At 42.9% G+C, this 17,614-nt stretch overlaps 1 protein-coding gene across 1 annotated transcript in view; it reads right to left on the bottom strand.

The window, feature by feature from the left end:
- Window positions 1-17,614, bottom strand: part of EIF5B (eukaryotic translation initiation factor 5B) — a 67,720-nt gene that overhangs the window by 1,442 nt on the left and 48,664 nt on the right. The window contains exons 13-23 of the mRNA XM_045005753.1: window positions 16,826-16,893; window positions 15,258-15,399; window positions 12,648-12,779; window positions 11,815-11,997; window positions 11,528-11,689; window positions 8,957-9,088; window positions 2,912-3,043; window positions 2,731-2,807; window positions 2,444-2,608; window positions 1,003-1,141; window positions 179-340 (exon numbers count right to left, since the gene is read on the bottom strand). Coding sequence (XP_044861688.1) covers window positions 179-340; window positions 1,003-1,141; window positions 2,444-2,608; window positions 2,731-2,807; window positions 2,912-3,043; window positions 8,957-9,088; window positions 11,528-11,689; window positions 11,815-11,997; window positions 12,648-12,779; window positions 15,258-15,399; window positions 16,826-16,893 — 1,494 coding nt within the window. The remainder of the gene's footprint in view (window positions 1-178; window positions 341-1,002; window positions 1,142-2,443; window positions 2,609-2,730; window positions 2,808-2,911; window positions 3,044-8,956; window positions 9,089-11,527; window positions 11,690-11,814; window positions 11,998-12,647; window positions 12,780-15,257; window positions 15,400-16,825; window positions 16,894-17,614) is intronic.

The raw sequence follows: 17,614 nt of genomic DNA, 5'->3' as shown, positions 1-17,614 counted from the left end.
CGTACTACACGTGCCATGCAATCGGTCAGTTAGTGTGCCCCACTAGCATGGGGGTCCAGTGCTGAGAATTTTAGAATTCCTCAGGCTTTCACTTCACTTCCAACCTCCACTTCAAGCCAAGTTACCAACACGCCACCAGCCTTAAAAAAAGTGCAAGTCTCAGCTAGGAAATTTTTACCTTACTGACTAGGATATCTGTTGCTTCAAAGTGTCGTCCATACATTTTAGGCGATTCACCAGGAATAGGTTCTATTTTCACACAGACTTCTTGGCCCTTTTTTGCAACATCCACTTGTTTGTGGTTCACCTCAATACTTGTAACTATTCCAATTTCAACAAACTGTAACACAACGTAGAAGCTGTTACACATCCCAAAGGAACTTCAGTCCACACGGCTTTCCCCGAATCCCACCACCATTCTGGGGCTTCTCACGGATGCATAGAATACAGAAAATTTACTTTCAAGACTGCTACTGTAATATGTCCCTCCAGTAGCTATCTCAGCATTTTACTACAATGAGAGAGCAACACACATGCATTTACATTCACCTCTAGAACTCCTGAAGTATCAAAAACCTGATTTTAAAACTGATTTGGAATATGTAACTTAGTTACCTTTTAAAAAAAAAAAAAAAAAGTGAGTTTACTTCCTCCTGCTGCTAGCTGGCAAGAACTCAGTTTTGATCACTACAATGTAGTGCTGCACCACAGGAACTGTGCTGGGGGAGGACTCTAGTAATGCAGCCTCTCTCTTATCTCTGCTACAACCCAAGGTTACATCATCCAGCACAGGCACATATGTTCACTCCAGGCCATGCTCCAACACTGGCCTATCCTTAGAAAGGAGGTTCATTTTAGGGGAGAGAGCAGCTCCTACAGAGATTCTGTCCTTTTGGGATGCATATGTAGCAGCTTTTGAGGGAACTGAATGTTGTCCTGCCAACTTCATCAGGCCAAAACTCTTATTATGCTCATAGTAGAAAGATGAGAACGCTTACTTACATTTTTGCTCGGTACACACATGAGAGTCCCCTGCTTCACCTGGCCTGCTTCCACCACTACACCCATCACTATTGGGTCACGAGAGTTGAAAATAAACTGGGGGAGTATTTTCATCTTGCAAGGAAATACTGCTATATGCCTAAGAAATGACAGGGAAGAGGCATTTTGAAATAATGTATATAATGCTGTTACGTTTGGACCTTCTCCCACACATACACACTTAAGACATTTATAATTATTTCAGAGGAGAATATTCATTGGACTTTGAACAAATTCTGAACCATTCTAGTCGAAGCAGATCATTTAGGAGAGTAGCTTGTGCAAGCTTTATTTTGACTAGCTTCCACAACCAATTAAGAACAAATGTAAGTAATTGTAAGGATACTGATTAAAATGCAGTTCTCCAAAAAAAAAAAAAAAAGGTAGAAATAACATTGCAAGGGTCTCATGTTTGTCAGAATGACCCCCAGAAATTTGCTCATTACACAAATAAAAATATCCATCTTTTTAACTGCTAGCCCTGCAAACTCGATTTGAGAGGCAAGTTGGATTCTTGCTTGTTTGCACAACACCAGCAATATGGATTCTGCAGGTCAAATGCTGCCCTCAGTTCACCTCTACAAGCTTTGAATGGGGCCGTATTTGTTTAACCAAGATCAGAAATAGTCACAAACTGGAACTTGGTTAACAAGTGTATAAAATGTGCAAGAAGCAATAAAACCCAGCTCACCTGGGGTAATCCTGACTTTAAGGGTCAAAGCATAGCCTAGGTTATGTGAAAAAGTTGAGAATGTTTGGGAGATTTGTTCTGTGAGAGGAGGTGCAGAATGGTTGAGGGGGAGATTGGCGGGCATATCATGAGCTCTAACAGATAGGGGTACCAGGTTTACCTCAGCCAAGTAGGAGCAATCAAAATCATGAGGGCTCTGCTCCTTTTTATTTTCAGCTTCACCTTCACCTTCAACAGTAGGGGAAACAGAGGGAAGGTGTCCCATGGGAGGAGAGCCCATGCACACTAACTAGCCTTGTGGTGCAGCATGAGGAGAGACAGCACACGTGCGGGCCTAATGGACACTGCTACCAAAGTTCACCGATCAGCAGCTCAGAGAGGCAAGCACGCCTACAATGGAGCACCCATAGGGACACTACTCCAAGAAGCAGCTCCACTTTATACATTCACTTCAGACTAGATTTTATTATGATGGGTTTGTAACTGGAAGAGTCCTAGTAAATCTGCTTCCGAGTGAAAAAGAAGTTTCATTGCTCTGTACTGGGACTGTAGAATTCTTGAGGTTCCAATAAAAAATAAATTAAAAACCCCACTAGAACTTCACGAGAAGAACTCCCTGCTTAACAGAAATATGCATTCAATGTATGCTTTTCATTTCATTAGCGATTACACAAGTTTGAAAGCCTCCAAATAAGGACAACTCTCACTTACTTGAACTCTTCCTGCTTCTGTTTTTTGTAGTCTTGCCTGTATTTTGTAAAGGCATCAAATAAGTGATAAATTATTTCTGCACTAAAAATTCGAACTCCTAAACTATCGGCCATTTCCTGGGCATCTCGTTCAATCCTCACATCAAATGCCAGAATTACTGCATACCTGCAAGTTTAAATAAATAAATAAATAAAAATCAGCTGTGACGTGGCCTACAGAACAAGTAACAGTTGGAAATTTTACCATACGCTGCAATGAGCACAGCAGCATAAGAAAACGTTACTTACTGAGGATCATGTTCCAGCATAACTGATGCCTTCATAACATCCTTTTTATGGACAGGTCCTATGTTAATTCCAGCATACTGTGGGGGGAAAGCAATAAATGACTATCCTGCTCTTCAGTGAGATGAACACAGAGTATTTCAGACCAGAACTTCCTAATATTTTCGTCGTAGCAAGTACTTACTGGCACTTCTGAGGTCTTAAGAAATTCAAGTAGCGCCTCCAAAGAGCCTAATGTCGAGGCCTGGACATAAACACCTTTCTCTTCCAGCTTGATAGCGTTCAGCGTTTGCTTCAGTTCATGTATTAACTCATCCTTTACAAAGAAAAAGCAAGTTTTAGCAATCATACCAAACTACAATAACCTGCTAAGCTTCAAAACTCCTCTATCCATCCACGGCCTTACAATGCACCCAACAATATGGTATCTCGACACCATGTGCCAACTTATATCATTGGCCCTCTGCTCCACCACTCCACGGCTAAAGTAACTGATGTTTCTGTCAGTATACGGAGAAGTTTCTTCTCCCCCTCCAATATAGCTAGAAGAATCTCTGGACCGTGAAGTCCTACCAAATCACTTGAAGATTTTGCAAAAAGGTGGGTTTTGCATTATTATTGAAAGAGCTTCTCTTCTTCAGGTGTTTGCAGACATGTATTCCACTCAGGTGTGTGCACACCCAGCGCACCAAAGCTAGAAAATTTTGCCTTACGGGCAGTGCTTGCTTCCCTCCCCTCACAAGCCCTCCCATGACTAGATGAGGGCAACACTGCCCCGTCAGTTCCTTTTCACCACCCACAGCTGGAGTCTGAACCCTTAGTGTGCTCTTTCCTTCACTGCGTTTTGCATCATCTTTGTATATAGTTATAGTTAGTACCCTTAATTAGTCAGTAATAGTAAGCAGGTAGGTAGTATCTCCCTGTGGGATGCCCTCATCAGGGTTTAAATATTGCCCTTTGCATGGGGCAGCTATCTCCAATAATGATCCCCACACCAGAAGTGTATTGTGCCTTGGGGAAGGGCATTTAAAAGAAAGATGCTCTATATGCAAGTCCTTTAAAAAGAGGACACAGGTACCTAGAGACTTAGGATTAAAACAGCACTTTCTCAAGCAGGCAATGAGGCCTGCCTCAGTGTGGGACTGCTGCAGCCAGTATGGACTGGTGCTTCTAGACTGAGCTTGCAGTACTCACCCATGGGAAAAAAACAAAAACAACCAGAGACTGCTCCCCTTCATCAGGACCCCTGAGAAAAAGAAACCACAAAACAGAGTGTGGTTGTTTCAGAGGTCAGGGAGATCATCTGCTTCACCTAAGAGAAGTACCAACTGGCACCAGGAGTCTCCCGGTATGCAGGACTGAGCAGGACCCAATCTCCAGTACCGAGGTGGGATCAGGAAGAATCTGTACCATTGACTCCAGTACCACCTCAGGGGCGCCCTTTGAGACTGGTACCCTTGGCAGAGATGACAGCACTGTCAGTTTCCACTCTGACTGCCTATCAGGCAGCAGATCCACTGTGCCTGCCTGTCTCCGTTTCACTGCTTATTTAGGGTAATACAGCTGCAGTGGCATCATCTGCTGAGTCCTCAGCTCTCCTGGGTTTGGTGGCAGTTTCCTGCTGAAACTGACGTATCGTTGACATGGACTGAATCCTTGGTACTGATACAGACTATGACGCAGTCTGCATCTGCTGGTCTGGGACCAGCTTCATTTTGATACCGATGCCTCTTTTGAGGCCCAGTATTAGTTCAGAGCTGGTCCCAGTAATCAAAAAGCCATCAACTGTTCCTTTCATACTGATGCCACTGTGGGGTTGGGCCATGGATAGTGCAGGACACTTGGTATCTTGGTCAGGAGTGGCCACAGGAGGGCTCTGGCTGGGGATGCAAGCTCTGGAGTGGGGCTGGGGGATCAGGGTTGAGGTAGGGGCTTGGGGCACGGGAGGGGGATCAGGGGTTCAGGCTCCAGACAGTGTTTACCTCAAGCATCTCCCAGAAGCAGCAGCAGCATATCCCCCCCACCAGCTCCTACGCAGAGGCACGGCCAGGCAGCTCTGCGCGCTGACCCGTCCGCAGGTACCACCCCTGCAGCTTCCGGAAGCAGTGGCATGTCCCCCTACCAGCTCCTACGCGGAGGCACGGCCAGGCAGCTCTACGCGCTGCCGTCCCCAGGCACCGCCCCTGCACCTTCCATTGGCCGCAGTTCCCAGCCAATGGGAGCTGCGAGGGTGGTGCTTGGGGCAGGGGCAGCATGTGGAGCCCTCTGACTGCCCCTATGTGTAGGAGACAGAGGGGACATGCCGCTGCTTTCGGGAACCGTGTGGAGCCATGGGATGCGCAGAGCAGGTCAAACCCCTGACCCCACTACCTGGCTGGAGCGCCGGAGCAGAGCAAGCCCAAGACCATGCTCCCCAGCAGGAGCTCAAGGGCCAGATTAAAATGTCTGACGGGCCAGACGCGGCTCGTAGTTTGCCCACCCCTGCTCTAGAATGACAACACCTGTACCTCCAGTAGGTTCCCCACTGAAACCACCTGTCCTGCAGTCCCTCTGCATGACGACATCCTGAACCTTTGGAACAGTCGGATGTTATTCCACAAAGGATTCCACTGGTGCCAGCTACCTCGTCCTCTTCAGCACGGATGACGAAGGGGGTACCTCAGTCCTTGTCTCCAGTACCAGAGGACTACAGATCACATCAGGATCTGTTCAGATGCATGCCATCGGTCTGAGGTATTCAGGTCAAGTTTGTGCAGGAAAATACCCATACGTTGGTGGATATCCTCCAGCCACTGGCTTCTGGGAGAGCTGCTCTCCCAATAAACGAAGCAACATTACAGCCTGCTAAATCTTACAGAGTACCCTGGCTTTGTTAATGCCCTCAGCAAAGTGCACTGATAAGAGATATTATGTCCCAGTGCAGGACTTGAAATCCTATTTCACCCATCCAGCTCCCAATTCTCTGGTTGTTACAGCAGCAAATGAGTGAGTGAGACAGTGAAAAAATACATTCATGTCTCAAGAGTTCAAAAGGCTAGATTTGATGGGGAGAAAGCTATTTGACTTCCTCCTTGCAGATGCATATTGCAAACCAACAGACTTATCAAAATATGATTTTATGAACTGGACACCATGTCCAAATTTGTAGACACGTTACCAGAATCCTCCGAGGAGAAGTTCAAGGCCTTTCTTATGGAAGGTCATTTAGTGGCCAAAACATCTTTACAAATCAGTCCTGATATAGCAGATGATTCATCCAGGCTCATGGCCTTGGCTGTAACTATGAGAAGAATCTCATGGTTACAAAACTCTGGCATAGCGCCTAAGATCCAGCAAAGCATATAGTGGACTTGCCATTTAATGGTCACTTCCTACCCTCGGAGAAAACGGATGAGACATTACATTCTTTCAAAGACTCTTGGGAACCCTATGCTCGTTGGGAATTTATACCCAGCCACATGAACATCATTTTGGGAACCAACAGCAATATCATTCTGAGCAATTTTTCCATCAGCCTTCCTACCCTGCAAGGCAGCAAGATTTCCCCTGAAAGGGGCATAAGTCACTGAGGAGGAAACCTTTTTGGTCTACATTTAGTCAAATGGCCTTCTTCAGCCAGACAGTCTGTTTGACCACTGTTTTGAGAGCAGCACCTCAGTTCTCAGTGTCATACCTATGCCCCAGATATATGGGGACAGGCTGTCTCACTTCTACAGTGCTTGGGAGATGACAATTATGGACCGATGAGTTCTAAGCACTGTGGAACTGGGTTATGTCATTCAGTTGAGAGCCATTCTCCCCTCCCATCCCTCTACCCCATCCTCCAGGGACCCCTCTCAGCAGTGTTTTGTGTTACAGCAGGTACAAATCTTGCGCACTCTAGGGCAGCTGTTCTCAAACATATTTTTCCCTCCCGTAAAAGCTTCTCACACCTCACCCCTCTTCTCAGCACTCTCATGCTCTCTATCTTCAGGACATTTATTTTCAAATGACAACCTTCCCAGGCCACAGGAAGTTCCTCAGATTCCTTGTCACTGGCCATCACTACCAGGGCCTGGCTCTCCCCTCTGGATTGTTCCAAGCGAATAACTGTGCATTACCACAGCTTATGAAGAGGCTCAGATGATGCCTCCACAGTCACTGCAGGCTCATTCAATAAGAGCTCAGGTGACAGGGCTGCATTTCTTAGCAATGTCTCAGTAGTAGATACCTGCAGGGCTACGATGTGGTCTTCTGTGCATACTTTTGCTAGACATGCTGTTATCACCATGGCATTGAGATCTGATGCAAACTTTGGGAATGCACTTCTGCACTCACTATTTAAATAGACTCCAAGCTCATCTCCTGCTGGAACTGCTTGTGAATCACCTGAGCGGAATACATGCCTGCAACCATTCAAAGAAGAAGAGACAGTTACTTATCTGTATTGCAATGTCTGCTCTTCGAGATGTGAGTGCAGACATGTATTCCACGACCCATGCTCCACCCTTCTGCATCGGAGTCTCCAGCTGGGGATTTTGGTGCAAAGTAACTGAGAGGAGTTGGGGTGGTGCCTTTATATAACCATGAGGGGGAGGAGAGTGAGCACTGCCCATACGGGTACTGATAGGCAAAAAATTGTCCAGTTTTTGTGCACTGTGCACATGCACCCGAGTGGAATACATGTCTGCCCTCATAACTCGAAGAACTACAGTTACGATACAGGCAAGTAACTCTTTTCTTCAACCCACTGCTCTCTCCTTCCTAATACAGTAATAGTCACTACTGTTGAGATTGATGATCAGGCAATATAGGCAGAATGTGATTGTCAGCTACCTATAGCATCTTCACTAGTGTAAGAAAACAAAGCTACTCCTTTCTGATCAGCCACAAAAGCAGAGACCCCTAAAATCTTGGTCAGCAGATATTTTTAAATACCCTTTGTGGTACAATATACTGAGCAAACAAATTACATATTACATAAAACAGACAGGAAAAGACCAGCATAAAGACCTCATTAAATTCAGAGCAAAATACCGACTCCTGCCCAGGCTTCCTGCAATACTAAACATGCAGTCCAGTTCCTTGATAGACACAAATCTTTCTGTCCCCTTAATTCTGGGGAGTGCTCAGATGGTCACTGTATGGAAGATTTTCTATATACACATACGCCAGTCAGAATTTTATGATTTTATGGAATATGAATTTAACATTTGTTTTTAAATTAATATTAAAGTGGACAGTTCTGGAAGTTGTGTGATTAAATCACTGAGGCAGTCCATTTATACCATTTGATGGGACGAAGTTTTTGAAAAGTGAATTTTTGATCCAGACAACTAAAAGCAGCTCATCCAGAACTATAGTACAGCTATATTAGCACAAGGACACGAAACAATTAAACATGCATAGGAAATGTCCTCACTAAGTTTCTCTTGTGTAGTACTTCCTAACACAGGGGTCGGCAACCTTTCAGAAGTGCTGTGCCGAGTCTTCATTTATTCACTCTAATTTAAGGTTTCGTGTGCCAGTAATACATTTTAATGTTTTTAGAAGGTCTCTTTCTATAAGTCTATAATATATAACTAAACTATTGTTGTATGTAAAGTAAATAAGGTTTCTAAAATGTTTAAGAAGCTTCATTTAAAATTAAATTAATTAAAATGCAGAGCCCCCTGGACCGGTGGCCAGGACCCGGGTAGCATGAGTGCCACTGAAAATCAGCTCGCATGCCTCCTTCGGCACTCGTGCCATAGGTTGCCTACCCCTGTCCTAACATATGCTGACGTCAGTTCTGTAAATTCAAGTATTCTGATCTCACTAATGTAAAGAACAAATTTGTATTTTGGGTAATCACTAATTTTAATAAAATAGATCCAGATTACTACAGGTCCCAAAACAATAATTATACATACAAACTGGATAGTTTGGTTTTTAATAACTTAATCTCAGAATCAGACTCCAGTAAGCTAATTTTCTACCTGGTAATAAATGTGTCATGGAAACACTAACAAATTCCAATGTGTTACAGGTTATAGTGTTAACACAAAACTATCATACATTACGAAATTGTTTTAGATACAACCAAAATGGCTACGTTTCCTGCATGCTGAAGTTTCAACATTTTAACAGATTAAAAATTCCTGTTGAAAAGATTTTCATTCTGTTACTTTTAATCAGTCAATGGATTTCATGTTACCTGGCATTCCAGTATAGATCCTACTGGAATTGTATATGTTCAGCAATGCCTCACCTTAAGAACTGGGATCTCATCCTCTTTATGAGCCACAAGCAGGGGCAAACCAGCCAATGTTTTCTCCAAGTCTTTCCCAAGAATCTTTACACCCTGGGCTGCAATAACTTCTTTGTGTTTTTCATACTGGTTCTGAAGAAGAAAGAAAAATATTAAATTTACGAGTTCACATGGATGTTCTTTAGCAGCACACAGCAGGGGTTTAGCTACTCAGCAGATCATCTGGTCATATGTCTCTCTTTTCCCATGCTACCAATAAAGAGAGTCAAAGATGCCTAATTTTATGGCTGCACAAGCAAACAAGGAGGCACAGACTGACAATCAAGCCCTATAGCACAAAGGTGGCTCAGGTCTGTTCCCACTTCTTCCATATTTTCTTTGCCTCCAATTCCCTGAAGTGGGGAGCGTGTGCCTCAGTCTGCATGCCCAGCTGCTCTCTCCTTACTTCTTCCTCTTGCCTCTCTTAAGCCCAGAACTAAAGAAAAGGCTCAAGAGAGAAGGAAAAGGAATCCCAGAAAAGAGCAGACAAAAAACAGAGCAGCATAGGCTCTCTCTATCAGCAAGTCCCCTGCTTCTGGCATAGATTTAGTTTTTTGTTTTGTTTTTTGGTGGGGGGAGAGGAGGGAGGCACACCAGACAGCCCTCTACAAAGAGTCTACAAGGGCTCTGAGGCTGGACTGCCTCTGCCCCCCGACCCCCACATACTCAGCATGACTGGAGAGTAGGTGGTCTTCGATGAGGAAAGTAGGCAGCCCTTGCTAACGGCCTCTTTCCTGATAGCAATACACTGGTATCTCCCTGAAGCTCCAGCACTGTTCCTCCACAGCCTAAGGGAATCTTGCAGATCCCTCTCCTACCCAGACCCTCCCTACAGCAAGGCATTTCACAGTCTCAGCTTGAAGAGACCACCAAGTCAGTGTCGGGATCCATTACCTCTGTAAGGTCTCCACCTTCCCTGGCGATTCCAGTACAGCTCCCTAACCCCACAAACACCCCACCCTTTCAAGCTCTCTGGAGGCACCCAAACTCATCTCCTGTCTCAAGGCTGATGAAGTTTCTCTAGGTGACCCTAACCTGCTAGAGACCCCATTTCCCACTGGACCCCTCACGAAGTGATAAGAGCTAAGGAGCCCAGACTCTCAGTAAGATTCAAGCTCTTAAGTGCACTCTGAAAATGGGTCAGAGGCAAAATTTTACCCTTGATTTTAAACACAAGGGAGCATGTGCCCAGATGTGCCTTCAGTTCACACACCCCCAGTAAGCAGATATCCAGCAACTGCAGATGAATCAAACAGGACCTTGCCCTGAGAATGACATAGAGGCGCCTTAGTAACCAGTCTAGCCCTTACAGGCCAACTGCAGTACCACTGGACACCAAGGACAGGAAAGCTGACCTAGCACTTCATAGGGCCCCCAAGAGAATTGTTGTAGCCATCTGCATTGCTACTCAATCTGCGCGGGTGTCCAGGTGAACCTGGACAAGGTGCCTGATCTCCCTACTACAACTAGACCCAAAAGGCCCTATTAGTGTTGTCAGATTCCACTCAGACCTCTTCCTTCCTCTGCAACACCATTTTCAATGCAGCCAGGATTGTGTGGTCACCGCAGTGGGGCATCATCATGCAAGACTGAAAATGGAATGCCAAGGTGGGTGCTAAAATCCAGATTTACCAGCTTGTCCTATTATAGTGTCCAACTCTATGAAGCCCCCAGGATCACAGAGCCCTGCAAGGACATACTTCTCCAGCAAAAGAAAAGATGGTCCTACTGTTAAGCTTCTGGACTGGGACTCAAGATCTGGATTTTAATCTGAGAAATGTTTATGATCTGTGTTATGCAAAAGGGAAGACTAGTGAGTCATAATGATTCCTCTGGCCTTATGTCTATGAAATTCTCCAGACCCTTACTGCCATCATTTCAGGTAGAGTAACAGAGAAAAGCTCTTCTGCGCCTCATCAGGTTCTAGCTTTTCCTCTTCCTCCTCTCACTTCTGTGGCTCTCCTCCTCCTCCTCTCAGAATGATCCAGAAGCCAAGATTCTAACCTCCCTGTCTTCTCCCTAGCTACACAATCCTAGTGAGATCAGGCTGGCCCAGTTTCCTATCCCTCCTGAAGCCTGCTGCAGCACTAGGCAAGGGTTTCATTCATCTCGTCTCAGGACACCTGGCACCAAACACCATAAATTACTGATTCACTGGTTCAGTAATTTCACTCTATATTTGAATGTTGTTGTTTTTTGAAGAAGTCTTTCTATGGGTTTTGTATGCATTTCCACATCTATGCATTATGCATAAACCTTGATGCTTGTTAATATACATTTGTGTGGTTACTCTTTGATCCTTGTCCTGAACCACTTCCACAATTAGACACATCTATGGGAGTATGGATGCACTGTAACCTGCAACTTCTTCCATTTATTCCCCCTCCTCACTTTAATTTGATCATCTTTGGACACTTTTTACTATGATGTATCGTGTATTGAACACTTCTCTGGGTTTCCCCCTTATTCTAATCTTTTGTTCTAATTCTTAAGACTTCCCTAAAATGCCACCTGCACATGCTGTTCCCATACCTTAACTCGTAGCTCCTTCATAGGAGGAGGCAGCAGAAGACCTCGAATCTGAGTTACTATAGGACCTTCTACTCCAGGGACAATAATGGTATCACCCTCCTTCAGACGTCCATTAATCAAAATTACATCTATGGTAGTTCCCATGCCTGGAAGTGCTTTGACCTAAGAGATGGGAAAGAGAGAGAGGGAAAAAAGTTAAACACTTGCATTTCAACTCAGTTTAATCAGCCACAAAAAGGAAAAAAAGTTTGCTAGACAAATATTCTAAAGCATAGATACTGACTTACCTCCATAACCTGAGCTCTCAGTTCCTCACATTGGGCCAGTCTCTTGTTCAGCATGGTTTGCGTCAAATCAACAAGAAGGGCTATCAGACTCCCCATGCCATCCCCAGTGTGAGCAGAGGTAGGTACCAGAGAAACAAAAGTGCGGGGATCCTTATTCTCATAGAACAAAGCAGCATTCAAGCCCTAGAACCAGGAACAGTACAGTTGCATGGAAAATTACCACATCAACAGTAATAGCATGTAACAAGAGACCAAATGGTTCTACCACATTTTTCAAATCCTGAATTCAAGTCATAGCTTCATTTCAGCAACATCTTAATAATGCAATCTCTAATTTCACACTTTAAAGCACAAAAGAAGGCAACAGACACTCAAAATATGAGTAAATCCTATAAAGCTAGTTACTGTATTTTAACTTATAGGCAGTTTCTGTGTGACCAGTGAGCGGCTATGAAAATTAAGTATTGCTGGAACACAATCACACTAGTCTGAAGAAAAAAGGGAGGAGATATAGTTTCTCTCAGGTGATTCAAATGAGGGGAGAGTGTGTAGAAAATCCACTCTGTTCTTGCTGGCCCTGCATTCTCAACAAAGTGTCCCAGGACTGGAATGGGGGTAGAGAAAGCGGTCTCTAATCAAAATAAAACACAGGTTTTCTACTTTAGTTTCAATTTATATAAATGATTAACACACTGATAAAGGGTCAGAAAATACAGTGTGATATTCATACCATAAGAAATCTTTCTTTGGCTTGCTTTGAGAGTCAGGCTTTCAGAAGTTGTCCACCTATTTTCACTTCTGTTAACAGAAAAATATTTAATAATCCAACCTACCTGTTGTGCAAATTCCACTATGATAGCTTTTGCACGTTCCTCAAATTCATCTTTTGTGTTTTTCTTCTGTTTCTTTAACGTGGTAGCTACATCTGTATCAGGGCTTTTTTTCCAGTCATATAACCTATCAATCTTGAAAATACAATTTTAATACAGTTATGTCATGTCTTGCAATGTTCAGAAGTGCATTCCTGGGTTATGCCTACAGAAGTCAACTGTCATTTATGACCTGCCTTCCATATGAATAACTTATGAAAATACTTATAAGAAATATTTAAGTTAAATGACCATAGTATCTAGATGCCAATTTATCCTAGTAACCATGTGTATGTTTCAAATATAAAAAAGATTTCTAACATACACGTATCCAGTATTGTAATGGAAAAACAAACAGTACTAGAGAATATTTCCTGAGTGTAATATAATTCAGTTTTTTTTCAAACCTCAGACTGTTAAACTTGGACTTTTGATACATGTGCAAAGTGTTTTTATAATGAAAAGGTAGTTTAATTACATGTATTGCATTAAGTTTAAGACAAAACAAGTGGGAAAAGATTTTAGTCTTCCAGCTTCCCAAGAACATGACTCTCTTAAGTCATGACTTTTTTTTTTTAAAATGAAAGAATGTTCTTGGTGTTTAGATATAGTAAAGAAAGGATATCCTTTAGGCCAGGGCTTTGTGTATTTAACTGTTTCTAAAAACGTATTTTAAAAGCTTTTTGTTGAAGTTGGAACTCCTTTCCTGCAACAGCACAACAGAAATTAAGTCAATATCAACAGCAATTTGTTTTTTTTTGTTTGGTTGGTTTTTTTTGTTTTTTTTAAAAGATGATGGGTTCAGAACAGGCATCAAAAACAATAAAAAGACATTACAGAATTTAGGGTAATTCCCAAAGTAAGTTTTAAAGTAGGTCATGTTTAGTGCAAGGCATTATGGTCATTTCATTCAAATCCCTACTTAAGATTTGTTTCTTCCACAATGCTCATAAAAGGTATGTAAATTAAGACCTTTTTAACTGGGCCATAAAGTAGTACACATACCTACACTGAGTAACATGATTCTATTGCTGTGACTATCTTCATCACTCTTTACCTTTTTTAACCCTTGCACATTACATCACATCTAAAAGTTAGACTATAGAGCTTGTCGAGACAAGGACCATGTCCCTAGGCACTTTACAGAACAGACACAACATGGAAGTGTTTTAAAAAAAAAAAAAAAGTAAGATTTGAGGGCCTCCATAATTAAGATTTAAGACACTTTCAAGGTCAAACCTCTCCCACCGCCACCTCCCAACCAGTAGACAAGAGTCCTTTCAGTAATTGCACAAAGGTTTCTCAACTCCCTGCCACCCTTAATTCTTAATATTTACTTAATACTTTGAAATCGTAATACAGTTCTTTTGCAATATGCATTAACACCCATTAAAAAAAAAAAAAAAGAAGACTGCCGGTGTGTCGCATAATAGATGGCAAAGCGATCTGAACAACTTAGTTTTCTTAGCACCATCTACATAACCAACTTTAATATGTACATGCCAGCTGTAACAGGGTTTCTGTAGTGTCTTAGTTTTTCTTTTCTATACAAATATTTAATTGAAACTTATATAGTAAAGTGGTTTTTATCTTTATTTTGTAAAAGATATCAAAATGTCTATCAGCATACCTGAAAATGCTGGCCAACTATTCAATTTTAAAGACAAACTAATTACATTAACATATTTTTCCTCTACACTTTGTCACCTAATGCTGTAGTACAGTGAAACCCCGCTATAACGCGATATTTGGGGTCCAAAAACTTCCATTGCGCTAAATGCGGGGTCGCGGTATAGCGGGGTTTCAAACCAGTCGGTTTGTCAGTGGTCCCCAACGCGGTGCATTGATGTGCGCCGCCTACTGCCCCGCAGGGGAGAGGTGCCGCGCCCCCCCACCTGCCGGGGACAGAGAACTCAGGTGCCTGCAGCCCCGGAGTTCTCTGTCCCTGGCAGGCGGGGAGCCGCGGCTCCTCTTGAAGCCGGAGAGAAGCCATGGCCCCGCACCTGCCGGGGACAGAGCACCGGCGCCTGCAGCCCCGGAGTTCTCTGTCCCTGGCAGGCGGGGAGCCGCGGCTCCTCTTGAAGCCGGAGAGAAGCCATGGCCCCGCGCCTGCCGGGGACAGAGCACCGGCGCCTGCAGCCCCGGAGTTCTCTGTCCCTGGCAGGCGGGGAGCCGCGGCTCCTCTTGAAGCCGGAGAGAAGCCATGGCCCCGCGCCTGCCGGGGACAGAGCACCGGCGCCCGCAGCCTCGGAGTTCTCTGTCCCCGGCAGGTGCGGGGCTGCAACTTCTCTCCCCTGCCATGGTGCTGGGGACCACTGGTACAGTACTGTATTATGCCTTAAAGGGGAGCCAACCTATGATCACATTATATGCGAGGTTTGACTGTACTTGAAACCAGTCCTTACAATGTATTTAAAATTGCTCAGTGTTCTGCTGTGACACTGAAATCTGTTTCAAACAACTAACTTCTGTTGTTAGTTTAGAACACTCACCTCAGAAGATGCCATCGCTTGGCTAGCACAGTATGTATTTGATACTGAATTTTCTAAATAAATCTTTGAAAGGCCATCTTACCTTGTTGAGCGCTACGATAAAGGGACATTTCTTGGATTTCAGCAGGTTTATAGATTCAATTGTCTGGGGCTCCAAACCATGCATGATATCAACTACTAGAATAGCAATATCACAAAGTGAGCTTCCTCGATTTCTTAGGTTGCTGTGGCATTGGGAAAGAAAGAATGTCATTCATACAGTAATCAGAATGTTCCATAATTTTTTTTTATTAGAAATGATTTTTTTTTTAAAACATCAGGATCAACTGATGTTTACCCAACAAAAGGTGAAAATCTTGTGATTTTCATTAAGACACTGCCACGTTACTCACTCTTCCCAAGAACTAGGAAGACTGATTAAATGACACACCAGCTATATGCCATTAATAAAGGATCACTTCCAAAACGTATTATACAGTGTTTCTATAAGTCCAAGTCCAATAACAAAAGAACACATTTGTGGAAGAATTTGTAGGCAAACCTATTGGGAGATGTAATACTCAATCAGCAAACAATATTAGCTATCACACTGTTTCTAACTCATCCTTTTTGAGCAAGATTATTAAAAAGGTGATTGAAAATTGCTCTAAAGGTCCTAAATCAGATCACTGTAATTCAGTTTTGAATTGAAGTATGGGCAGAGACTGCACTGATCGTATTCTTTAATACCCTAGCAATAAACGAAGTTCAGGTAATCCATGCAGGTTTGTTATATCTTCAGTCTCTAACCATGTTAGCCAAGAGGTCAATTCCTCCTACTTCCCTCAGAAAGTTAACACACTGCACAATTAACTTATTCACATGTCGATGCTGACTGTTTACTCATGTTGCTGAGCTTATAACTGAGGTTATGTACACCGTGTTAAGTGTAGTATGTTATTTATCTGTTGGAGCAGAAGGAAATTTGCTATGAAGATGCTGAGTTCGTGATCATCTACAGGAATGGGCTGTGTAGGTATTGGAGTACAGCTAAAAGGTGTTCTATAACCTGGCGTTTCATAGCCTGTAAGGGTGTTGTTGGAGGATGTCACGATTAACCAACCGTAATCCCGTTTATGTTACGTTTTCATTAGGGATTCATGAGGATCCTGAATTAATAAGTAAAATATATAGGAGACTTTTTAAGAAAGTTAGTTTTCCATTATCTCCAATGTCCAGACTCATTTAGGCTCTATAACAAACCAAAATTTAGGTCACTGACTACTTATCTAGAGACTAAGATGGGAAAAAGTCTTTTCCCTAAGCACTTAAGTTACATTTCACAGATAAGCACTGTTTTCTCCCAGTTAAGTTTTTATATTCACTATTCAAAGATAAAGATTGCCTTTACATGCTCTTCTAAATAGAACAGTTTGACCACAGATGGGAAAATTATATACACGTTTCATCCACAAGTGATTAGCTAGAAACAAAATGCAAATGTAAATCAAGACATATCCCTTGTCAGATACAAAAATGAATTTTTTTTAGAAGTAGCAGATTCATCCTAAATTCTATAATTCAGTTAAGTACCTATACCTATATTAACAGTTAAGTCTTATGATCAGTTATTAACAAGACCCTTCACATCATAACAATAAAAAGAGTTACCTGAAAGACTCATGTCCTGGAGTATCAATTATCAGCATTCCTGGAATTTTTACGTTCTCTCTGTCAAACTAACATTTTCAAATATTAGCCATCTTGAGAAAATTATGTAAGAAAATAAACTTAATTTAGAGCCTCAGCAGTAGTCATAAATTTCAAATATCCAACTAAGTGTTTTAAGAAGAGCCAACACCCTTACCCTAACAACAGTTCTTAAGAATGCCATCATATCATGATAAAAGCAAAGCCAGTTGGGTAAAGGACACTCAAAATGAAGACATCATATAAGAAGAGGTTACTTGCCTTGTACAGTAACTAGAGGTCTTTGAGATGTGTCCTACTCTGTGTGCCTAATTCAGAATGTGTGCGCACCATGCACTCTTATCAGAGATTTTGTCAGCAGTGTCCATGCCTGTGCCCTAGATAGCCTCATGCTCTGGTACAAGGGTATATGGTGGGGAAAGGGGGGCAGATCCGCTGCCACTCCAATTCCTTCTGAACCACAAAAGCTCAGCGAGAAGACTATGGCAGAGGGGAAGGAGGGTGGCTAGTGGTTAAGATACATCTTGAAACCCATTTGGACAGTCTTTGGGTAGAGATTAGGGGCCCTTTCATGAATTCCACAACAGAGATGAAGACCCTAGGAGAAGTCCTAAAGGACTTAGTTCTGTCAAGGTAAAAGGTGACAGCCCTTCTTACATTCAGTCTATCTATGGAGGCTCGCTTCATCTCTTGAAGAGCGAGGCTTGGGCTAAAACACTGGTAGATGAATCTCCTGATTAAATGTGGAAT

Source organism: Mauremys mutica, chromosome 1 (assembly GCF_020497125.1).
Source record: "Mauremys mutica isolate MM-2020 ecotype Southern chromosome 1, ASM2049712v1, whole genome shotgun sequence".
Taxonomy (NCBI): Eukaryota; Metazoa; Chordata; order Testudines; family Geoemydidae; genus Mauremys; species Mauremys mutica.
Note: the sequence above shows the minus strand (reverse complement) of the source record. Positions and strands in the feature narration are given on the sequence as shown.